Genomic DNA, 11,128 nt, shown 5'->3' on the forward strand with positions numbered 1-11,128 from the left:
TTTCCCATAAATTCATGCACATAATTATATTACAACCTGAGCTTTTCAAGGTAAAATGCTCCATATTTTGTGTTTGCTTGACTAATTGCATTAGAATATTCCCAACCCAGTCCAGATTATTTCACTGAGCGCAGCATGGCTCCTTTAGGACAACGAAACAAGCCCGTCTGTGGCTTGTTACACAAGACATTACCAGCAGCAAGGGTGTTTGGCTGTTTGGCATGCACGAAGTGTTTATTCTTTCAGACTGAAAGCTCCAGAAAAGAAATGACAGAGCGTTATGCCTGATAGAGGCGTAGAGTATAACAAAGAGTTAGAAGACTCCGGTGACAGGCATAAAGCAATGGAGAGTTGCATAAAACTATAATCCCTGGGCACGAACACTACAAAGAAGCGATAACCAGTATTTTGAATAAAAAAGAGGTGCTAAAATGTCAAAAAAAGATGCACACAAACTTGCTCAAGGAAAATAATAAAAGTAATAATAATAATTAGCCAAACAAACCTCAAGAGCTATTGTCCATTACTTTCCGAAAGAGTCCCTTTGGGGCTGCAAATTACAGTTCAAAGAAGAAAATAGCCAATAAGAATTGATGCACGTTGATAGAATGTAAATTTTGTATTAAATTGAAACTATATTAACAAGTGATACAGGTTAATCTTACCAGGCAACCCAGTGAACCTCTCAAACTGTTCATATGCCTGTCCAATGAACATTTCCAACCCACTAACAACTATGGCCCCTGATGCTTCAGCATCCTTCAAGAGTCTGGTCATTTTGGGGGTGTAAACAGCATCAAAAACCAACGAGTAAGATCTCAGAGCGTGCTGCCAAAACAGAAAGCCAATGAAATCTATTGCCTTTGAAAGTGACAGCAAGTTGATGAATCACTAAATAGCATTTGATCAACTTTGTGAAACATGAAACAACAATAGAATATGGTGTAAGTTGGTTTCATAGCTAGAGGTCTGAGGTTCGATCTTCAAAGACTATTATTGCTGCATGGGTTTTCCAGGTAATTTTGTCCAGAAAAAAAAAAAACACTTGAATCTGGTAAACTGGTAAAAACCCAAAGACCTAACTAACCAGTTTCCTTAGTTTTAATCTATCGAGGTTGCCTCCTTAATTTCATCATATGAAAGGAATTAATGATTTTTTCCAAATATAGTTTTGCTCTTGGGTGGCCTTTAATCATTTAACTCAAAACCTAAACGGGCCGTATTGTTTTTTTGTTTTGTTTTTTTTTTCCCAGGTCAATGGCTTAATGAGATCAGGTAAATAAGAACCCACCCTTTAAGCTTCTAGTGTGGAACAACGATGATATCCAGATAAGGGTCCAGTACGTTAACGAAGATATTAAGAAAGGGAGCCCAACAAACTTTTTTGTTAGGAAACAAAATCAATATATAAAAATACAAACTGAAAGGCGCAACCAAAGTAGACCAGTGGTCCACAGAAGACAATCATTACTCAACATAAGATATAACAAACTTAACATAAAGATGCACAAAACACACCAACTGAAACAAAACAAAAAAAAAAAAAAAAGTAAAAATCTGGCCCCTACAAACAAATAGCATTGAGATTAAAGGTGACATCAAGAGAGAACTACCACAATCGAAACAGAGTTAAGACAGTTGAGTGCGGCTGCAAGAGTACTTCAAGGTCTAGATTAGGATTAGAAGACCGAACTAGGATAAGTTTCTTGACCAAGAAGTAGAGGTAAGTTAGGTCTACAGGGTCTGGGATAATCACAATATTTTAGAACATGTCTAGGACCCTTGGAAAATTAGAACTCAAGTAGACAGATAGAAGTAGGAAAATCAAAACACAGAAAACTGATTAGAAAGACATTCTTATCATCCAGAAGGTAGTTTGGTCGACTGGGCCATTGGCTGGTTGTCAGCATCAACTAAGGCAACCTACTGGTCGAACAGAGGTCTCCAATAAAAGACACAAAGAATCTCGATGTACTGACCAATCATTGTGGTTGACCAGTAACTTACCTCAGTCGATCAATCCTAGGGATTTATCCGTACCCCTGTCAAAACTCAAAATTTGAAGTACTGAAAAAAAGCCGTTGATGCTTTTTCAATTACACCTTGCATCTTACAAAAGAAGGGTGAAACCCAAAGCTTAACAAAGGCTCTGGATAGGTGAAGGGGTGATACTCCTCCTTTTTCAATGTGGCAATAGAGAGTTTTTCTCAGTATTAGTGCAGTGGATGTTTGTGAGTCTGCTCACCTCTTCATTGGTGAAAGAGATCACGGGTAAGCTTCACATCTCTAATCTTTGTCTGTTTCTATTGATTGTGGATCGTGATTAACTTGCCATTTTTGTGTATAAGGATAGCAGGCACTGATACTCGACTTACATAGCTCAATATAGTTCACACACTACACATTTGATCCTTATTAAATAATAAACACCCACTTCTAGGTATGAGTGAATATGTTGACGAAGACTTATTTGTATGAGATTAAATGTGTGGGTTTTCCTAACTTAGGTTTGTCATAAAATTGTTAAAGGAGGAGATAGTAGAATTTAGGATTTTAGGTATGGAAAATTTCATTAATCGTTGAAATGCTAAAACTGTGGGTACTCCAGATTGGGCTAGCATGTGTTAAATCCCATTTCGGTTCTGTACTAGGTAGATCTGGGCTATATAAACGATTGCAGGGAGCCTCATTAGTAACTAGTCCTTTTAGGGTATATCACTGAGGTGGTGTACGCTTTCTAGGTCGATATGGGTTATGTACGCGATTGCAGGGAGTCTCATTAGTAACTAGTACTTTTGGGATATAGGGGCGTGAACTTCCCTAGGTCATGAAATCCAAATGGAGGGTGAAATACGTTAACAAAGATATAAAGAAAATGGGGCAGAGACTCCAAAGCACCAAGACTAGAGACAATGAATCACAGTATTGAGTTACGCATCTTTGTTTATAAGCACACACTACGCTTGACACACATAGCTTAAGATTGGAATTTGCTTTGGAGGAACCTATATATCTCAAAGTCATAACGTGCCTTAAATTGATAATGCTTAGAGGTTAGAGAAATTTGACTGTGGACCAATCTTGAAAGTTGTCCATTAGGATTGTCAGGGTTTTAGGTACCCAAACAACCCAAACAAAAAAACCCCAACTTTTATTGGAGTTGTTTGATTCTGGCTAAACAGTTCTGGCATTAATGCAGGTCGGCAGCCATTTCAGTATTTGGTTTTTTACTTACAAATAGAAGGAAAATATATGGGTGAAAGAATAAAAGAGGGAGGAGAAGGGAGGAAGGAGAAAATCTAGTGGAACGCAACAGAAAACGAAAACTAAAAACAAGTTCAAAATGTTTTTTTTGTTTTTCAAGTTTTGTTTCTCCATCCTCCCTTCCTCCTCTCTTCTTTCTCCCACCTTTCTCCCTCAATTCTCCCATATGTTGTTCTCTATCTTTAGCTAAAAAGTGAGAACTACATGGTTACCAAAGGAGACCTTAGTGTTCATGTGATCTTGAATTGTGGTTTATGCAGTTTGAAAGATATGTTGTATGCACCAAATTTTCACAAATTTTCATCAGGTTAGATGGTGATAAGCTGAGCTATGTATGTGTCAAATCCGAATGCACTACTATTTCATATGTCAACTCCTTGGAGACGCATTTTTAGCCCCTTTTCTCCATATACACTAGATATCCCCATACATTACGGTACCAGCATACCACCAACCATGCATAGTCAGAAATCCTCAATCACATTAATCCAAGTTATTCTTAGGCATCTTCATGTTAGCTACACTTACTACCGCACTCTACCCTGGCATTGATTGCAAATGATAAAATCATCTGAAGTAACTTTCTTTCATCTATTTAACAAATTGTGCTAACTCTATCCTTTCAAAGTCGTGTTGAGTTTTTATTTCTATTGGCCAGTTCACCAATAATCTCACTATGTTATTTACGAAGATACCTAAAAGTTTGTCAAGTTAAAAGAATGTTGAATTTAGAATGCTAGGTGTTGCACACAAGTGTGTTACAATGAAAAACTTCACAAAAAGAAAACATTTGAAGAAAATTTCTTTTAAGTTGGTAGAACTAAAAAGAATTAATGCATTCATATGGCTGTCCACATTTTGCTGAACATAACAATCATAACGATCATATGCAAATTCAAATATGATCAAATATTTTAATACAAGGCCAGCCGATGATTTATAATTCAACAGAATGGGAGGGCGCCAAACCTTAGAAATGGGTGTCTCATCAACCTTTGGTTGCATTCCAATAGATGTTGTGTTAGCAAGAATCATGCCCTCCTCTGGGTGGAAATTATCTAAATCAGCAAGAGACAAAGCATCTCCTCCAATTGTGTCTGCAAGTTCTCTGGCTCGATCTTGAACAAAATAAAAATCAACCATAAGAACACAAAATCACAGTGATTTCGTTTTTGAATGGGAAAATGGAAGTGGAGAATATTGAAAAAAAATAAAAATAAACAAGGTTTGTAGCTAACATGCTATACAAAGGTTGCACAAAATGTCAAGCAAAGATTTGAGGTGCAGCGCACTCCAGTTTTAGAACATCATACTACAAACTACAATAAAGCACACTTCAAAGGTTGCACAAAGCTTTGAATGTCATAATTTTGATGTAAAAGTAGTTGATATATTTCTCAGAACATAGGAAAGGATACAGGTTGAATTGGATCCAAGGTATCAAATTTTTTTCAATATGTGCACTTAGTTCAAAGAGATTGGTCATATCAAACATCTGACACAATCTTCTCAAAAGTTATCAATGCCTAAAACTAAAGCAAAATGGTGCATAAGATGCCAGAGACCTGCATAAATAAGGACATTCATCCAGCAAATGAATCAAATCTTCTTACAATTCTAGATAGCCCTATAAAATGCCAACCTGACTCTGACATCAGCTCAATTCTCGCAAAAAAGCCACCTTTATACCCAGAGGAACGCACTGTAGCATTCCCACCCTATATGAAAGAAATGTACACCACGGGCAATCACCTAAGCTCCAAAGGCCTTACCAACACTACCATTCCAAAAGCAAGCGTTGAGTTTTGTCCTAAATAACCCTCCTAGGAAAAACATATTGATGCACTCAACCAAAATCCCGTAATAAGTCCAACTAGGCTATGACATTATGCCAATGGGAAAGGGCAAAGAACAATTACATAGTGTGGTAAAGCCTAAGGGTTTAACATTATGAAAACAAACAATAAGGATATTTCAAACAACAAAATCATCAAAGTGAAATTAATCAAAGAGATTACTCAAATGCGGGTTGGAGACACATAAAACAATACTAATTAAGGAAAATGAGACAATTGAAATGGTGGTGGCAAATCTCAATTAGAAAGGATCTCTATCTTCTACAATAGAGTAATTCACCAAAATCCACCCTGACCTTGTATCATACTTTCGATTTATCCTTAATTGCTTTTTCCAAATAAATGATTCTGCCCTTCAACCATATTTACTTATAATCTACTTTTTTTAATTAATAAAAAAATAAAGAAATGAGTGCTGAGATGATGCATAAGTGGGTATTTTACTATTCTGATCAGCCATTTGAAAGAACACCCACCAAAAAAAAAAGTTAATGAAATGGTGTGAAAGGATAGATGAAAACAAATATTTTATGAACTAATAAAAAAAAGAAAGAAAAGCTGGAACTGAACCATAAGTGCGGTTAGCAATTGCAATCCTTGCTCCCTTCTGTTTTGCACCATAAGCAAGCGCCTTGCCAGCACCTCCAGCACCAATAACAACAAACAGCCTACCAGCTAAAGGTGAACCAGTTATACCGCCACTTTTATGTGAACCTGTAGAAAAGAAGAGTTGGACCCAGAACACCTTACAGAAAGATTCTTGCCAGAATAAAGAAAGATAAAAACTTAGCTAGTACAACATGATCAAACCTGTCAGTCCATCCTCAATAGCAGAAATAGCCCCAACATAGTCCGTATTGAACCCAAATAACTTCCCATCAGTTGGTCTCCTTATAATGCAATTAATAGCTCCTATTGACTGAATATTGATCACCATAAAAAAAAAAAAAAATTATCAAAAAGTATGACTGAAAAAAGAAGAAGACATGTATTAGTATGACTCAAAGGTAAGCCAAAGTACTCAGATGAAGAATATCAGCATCGTAACATGAATGGCTTCTTCAGTACCTTTGCAACTGGATCAACTTCATCACAGCACTTAAGTGCAGCTTCCTTGTGGGGAATTGTAATGCTGTTTTAGAAATGAAGACTACAAGCTGTGATCATGATGTAAAAAGAGCACGAAAAAACTGTATATAGATACTGCAATTTCTATTTGACACTAAGGATGAGCAATAGAAAAATGAACCTGAATCCAGCAAAATCCATTGAAGAGTAAGTCTGGAGAAACTTTGCAATGTCATCTACCAACAAATGTACATAAACTCCATTGAAACCTACTGACTTGAATCCTTCATTGTACAGAAAAGGTGATTTGCTGTGGCTGACAGGCTTTCCAATAATGCCAAACACTTTTGTGTCAGGCCCTATCTGTGCAAAATTGTATAGATGTAATACATCCTTCATAGTAGGTTGACCAGGAGCTGAAACTATTCCCGAGTCCAGCGTACCAAAAGTAAGATAACCACCAAATTTTGCGCAAAGTATCCTTGAAATCAAACCCCTCTCACCCATTACAAGTCCTATCGTTGGGACCTGAAATTCCATGAAGGAGTCAGTTTTTTCTTATCATATGAAGAATAAAAATGCAACGACTCAAGGAGAAGACATTTCATGCAGGCACACATGTGTGCGCCCACAGATGAAGAGAGACAGAGTAATGCAAGTCTCTTTGCATCCTGTTCTCCTACCCTGCATGACAGTAAGATGTCACTCTTTCTCTTCATCAATTCATGAGAAGATCAGTTCTCAAACAAGAGGTGTAATCTGCCAACATTCATTCCCTGAATGAACCCAATTATTTGATAAGAAGGCTTTACTTATTATCATATTAATCATTTAAACAAATGGAAATGCTATCCAGTGATATTCAAATAGAATTAAGGTGGCCCAGAACACGAGGCTCACACTATTCTAGAGTCTAGAAAAGGTCAAATGTAAATACCCTTATCCCCACTTGAGGGAAGGTTGTCCCCCATTTCAAACCCGTAGCCTCCAAACTGCAACGGAGTAACTTAATGTTGTGCCAAGGCACAACTCATGTTTAAAGAGTGTAACTACTAGCAGAAATTAAAAAAAATGCACACCTTAGTCAACCATACATATGTGCATAGGTATGTTCTATGTATACAGTCGATTACAAAATCCATCAACTTGATATCCTAAATATTGGCATTATAAAATGGTAACTACAAAAACAGATTAAAATTCAGCTTGGCATGGACAGAAACTGTGGGCAAAGATTTAAAAGTACAATGCAAGAGCACACCACCTAAGCTGCTTACTTGAGAATGCACAGTTATATGAAAAATGCGTGCTACATCAGTGATATCCATGGCAGTGGTTGCAATCTTCACTATGTCAGCTCCAGTGGCTTGTATTCTTGCAACAAGATTTCCAAGAGCCTCAACAGATGGAGTATGTTGATAGTTGTGAGAAGAGACAATAACTTTAAACTTTTCAGGCTTCTTTCCATATATGGAATCGATGAATTCATGAGCAACCTTCAAGAAAGGTGATAACATTTTAAAAGGTAATTCAGGTTTAAGCCTTGGGGTTAGCCCAAGTGGTGTGGGAGGAGGGTGGGAAAAAGGGTTAGGTCACGGATTTGATCTCTTCCAGTATAACCAAAAGACAAAAAGGTAATTCAGGTTTTACAATCCCAGTGTGACAAATCTAAAATGGAAAAGGAAAGATAAATAATATTTGAATATCTTTGTCATGATGGCAATAGTAAGAATATTAAGCATAAAAGAATACATGTATTCACAGGCTTCTTCATCAATACTGCAATGCACAAGTTTTTGAGTTCTAATAACACATCCGGCAATCAATAATAAGCTCTTGAAAAAAATTTCACTAGTTTGGACTTGGGAGGAATAAAATGCTATCGCTTTCCCTTTGTTTATGTATTATTTTTTTCATCCATGAGATGTAATCATTTTTTTTGTTCAAGTACTTGTTCAATAGGGAAAAATTGATGTTTTTCACCTGCATATGAATTTTTGGATCATCCTAACAAACAACGAAACAAAAAACTTAAAAAATTAAAAACAAAAAGGAAAAAGAAAGTCCTCGATAAGTTCTCGTTATAATCACGGAATCTAGCATTCATGAAGGACGGGACGGAAGAGATCATGTTACACATCTTACAATTCCATCATGCCAAACAACAGAAACGTTTTATAGTTATACATTTATAAGAGAGGAACCTGAAGCTCGACATCAATGTAATCAGCTCCAAGCTCCATCGCTAACCGAAGTGCATCAAGTCGATCTTTTTCATCACCATCATACTGACCACCTTCCCATTTTGGTCTACAAAATACATAATATGATACATGACCTCGCTGGCAGATTATTAGGGTGATCACAGTACACAATTGTTAATGATCAGCAAAGAAACACATGGCTAGATATAAGGCAATGTCAAGTACTTTTGCGAAACGGGTATTGGGCACATCAAGCTTCACACAGAGTTTTAATTGTTTGTTATTTTAATTTCTTTTGGATAAATTCTGATTGTCCCCAAATTGATCTATATGCATATAATACATGTGCCTATTGACTTATTCATCAGTCATAGGCCAATCGCACTCTTTCCTGATCCGGAAGTCACTATAAATTTTTACATTAGAATACTAATTAAACACGAAACACCCATTACTGACCAGTTTTTCCAACTAATTTTGAACCGAACTTATCTTTGCTTCACTTTCGCACTTCTTGATCATAATAAGTTTATAACTTCTTGTATTTTAACAATTCTTTGGTTCTGGTGCACTACTTAATCCACCCAATAGAACCAATTCAAATCCCTAACTTGTTAATACTACTACAACAACAAATTTGAAAAGCACCTATCATAAACAAGCTCGATCATATAAGAAATCTTCGGTAAAATACCTATATGTGAAAAGAGTGGGCAAAGGGGATTCTTTAATAAGGGTCTTGAGATCAACATTGTCATTGAAGGCCTTTAAATGATCCAATCTAATCTCCAAAAGGTCAGCACCAAGGGTTTTTGCCTTGTCCATATCAATCAACATCTTATCAACTGATTCTGCCATTATTGGAGCACAAATTAGGGTTGAACTCCTCCTCACTCCTTTACTTCCCACTTGAAGGCCACCAGAAGAAGCAAGCTGAAATTCCCACCAAAAAAAAAAAAAAAGTAGAAATGAGACAACATTAACACTAGGGCAGGTACAATTGCTCTGAATCTGATCTAACAAAGTTCAAGTATATCTATTTGGTTGGTTAACACAACAATGCAGGAAAATACGTAACAATCTGACAATTTAGAAGCTTATCATTTCGTACTAATTTTCTTGGCAGCCAATCAGATAGAGACTAACATAAGAAATTGTAACACAAACTAGATTATCACAATTATTCTGCTTTCTTTCAAGTTTTCTATCTTCCTTTTGTGCTGAGAGAAAATACTGGGATTCAGAAAGTTTCAATCAAATTTTCCAAAAGGTAGGTTTTTAGTAATTGTTAAGAAGAGTTGCTTACCAAAATGTTTTGAGTAGAATCCATTGCTTCTGCGACTGAGGGTCTGAAACAAGCAGAGACGCTCCTTTTGGTCTGAGAGGGTCTTGGCAGGCGTCAAGGAGGAGTTTGGTGGGCGTTTATTTCCTTTCTTTTTTAAGCTATTGAGATGACCTGGCAAACAGGGTTAGTTTGCAGTTTCAGGTCGTATTCTTATACCTATTAAGAAAAGCGGGTCGACACAATACGACACAATCCGTTAAATATATCCAAGAATTAAAAAAATTAAGGAAAAAGGAAAAAACTGGGAAAAAACAAAACAAATTTTAAAAATAAGAAAGCTGGAGTAGCTGGAGTTGCTAGACCTGGTGGTTGGTGCTGCGCGAGGTGTTCCTTCGCGAAGAAGGTTAGGTTGGGTTGGATTCTTCTTTCTTCTTCCACTTCTTCCTTTTACTTCTTTCTTTTCCTTCTGCCCGAGAAACCAAATTATCAATCGTCTTGTTCTCTTCACAGCATAAAGTTCAATGTTCTGTTCACATAATATAAATAAATCTACAAAATTGAGATAAATAAAATCTTACAGTATAAGGAAGAAAGACCAATGATGCTTCACAGTCCTTGCAGTTGGAGTTTCAGAGAAAGGGTCAGTGAGGGTTTCAAATTTCAATCTTTCTATTTTGTACGCTTTTGCAAAAATTAATATTATATTAACTTACCTACAATGTTAAATGTATATAAATATCAAAAGAAATCAATAACAACAAAAATATGCATGCAGCGCAATCGGAATTTCCGGTGTTTCTTTCTATAAGTGGGGTAGGGGGCACGAGTGTTTTTCTTTTTTTTTGGGGGGACCTCTGATAACAACTTGGCCCAGCAACATCTTTGAAATAAATTCGAATCACAAAAATAATTTCCAAATACAACATCGTCAAAATGTTTTCACTTCACTGTATTGTAGCTATGGATTTCCTTGACATGTTTTATCCTTTATGCAAATTATAATTATGCAAATTATAATTGTGCAAATTACAAGTTTATGCCCCTATATCTGTTGGCGAGGTTCTATTAGGATATTTCCTTCTTATTCTATTAGGATTTTATTTATTTTCTTTTGTATAGATATTATGTGATTGTGACTTTTCTTATTTCTTAGTATAACCCTACTAGGGTTTGTAACATTGTATTATAATAGTCCCGATCTCTTGAACCACAGGAGTCCAAGATATTGTGGTCACTCACCGTTGGATGTTAATCCAATAGTTCAAAAAAGTTTCTTAAAAGGAGTGCAAGAGTGAGTGAACCGTTGAATTTACATTCAACGGTGAGTGACCACAAATCTCTTAGACCTATGTAGTCCAAGAGATCATGACTGTGTATTATAAATACCTCCTTTCGAAGAATGAAATACATATGAAAATATTCTACTCATATTGTTTGACTTGGTATCTGTT

General features: G+C 36.2%; 1 protein-coding gene across 4 annotated transcripts; it reads right to left on the reverse strand.

Moving 5' to 3' along the window:
* On the reverse strand, positions 1–10,362 carry LOC117633163 (bifunctional 3-dehydroquinate dehydratase/shikimate dehydrogenase, chloroplastic-like). 4 transcript variants are annotated; one of them, XM_034366860.1, is made up of 14 exons: positions 10,256–10,362; positions 10,040–10,143; positions 9,699–9,893; positions 9,087–9,325; positions 8,393–8,498; positions 7,466–7,684; positions 6,370–6,716; positions 6,189–6,252; positions 5,931–6,039; positions 5,691–5,834; positions 4,234–4,382; positions 666–828; positions 506–550; positions 1–247 (listed from the first exon to the last, which is right to left on the reverse strand). In XM_034366860.1, the coding sequence occupies exons 3-13, from the start codon at positions 9,720–9,722 to the stop codon at positions 507–509; spliced, it is 1,608 nt and encodes a 535-aa protein (XP_034222751.1). In that variant the 5' UTR covers positions 9,723–9,893; positions 10,040–10,143; positions 10,256–10,362; the 3' UTR covers positions 1–247; position 506. The 4 variants fall into 4 exon arrangements, with proteins under 4 accessions (XP_034222751.1, XP_034222749.1, XP_034222752.1 ...); XM_034366858.1 differs by having other exon boundaries at positions 1–284; XM_034366861.1 differs by having other exon boundaries at positions 1–383.
* Between the last annotated feature and the right edge of the window lie 766 nt (positions 10,363–11,128).

Source organism: Prunus dulcis, chromosome 6 (genome assembly GCF_902201215.1).
Source record: "Prunus dulcis chromosome 6, ALMONDv2, whole genome shotgun sequence".
NCBI lineage: Eukaryota > Viridiplantae > Streptophyta > Magnoliopsida > Rosales > Rosaceae > Prunus > Prunus dulcis.

Bases quoted from the DNA above. Each gene is read 5' to 3' on its own strand.
- LOC117633163 (XM_034366860.1), bottom strand. From the start codon at position 9,722: ATGGATTCTACTCAAAACATTTTG. The intron at 6,040-6,188 runs GTACTGAAGAAG...ATCAATATTCAG, and splicing joins AAGTTGATCCAGTTGCAAAG to TCAATAGGAGCTATTAATTG. The intron at 829-4,233 runs GTTTGGCGCCCT...CTGTTTTGGCAG, and splicing joins ATGAGACACCCATTTCTAAG to CACGCTCTGAGATCTTACTC.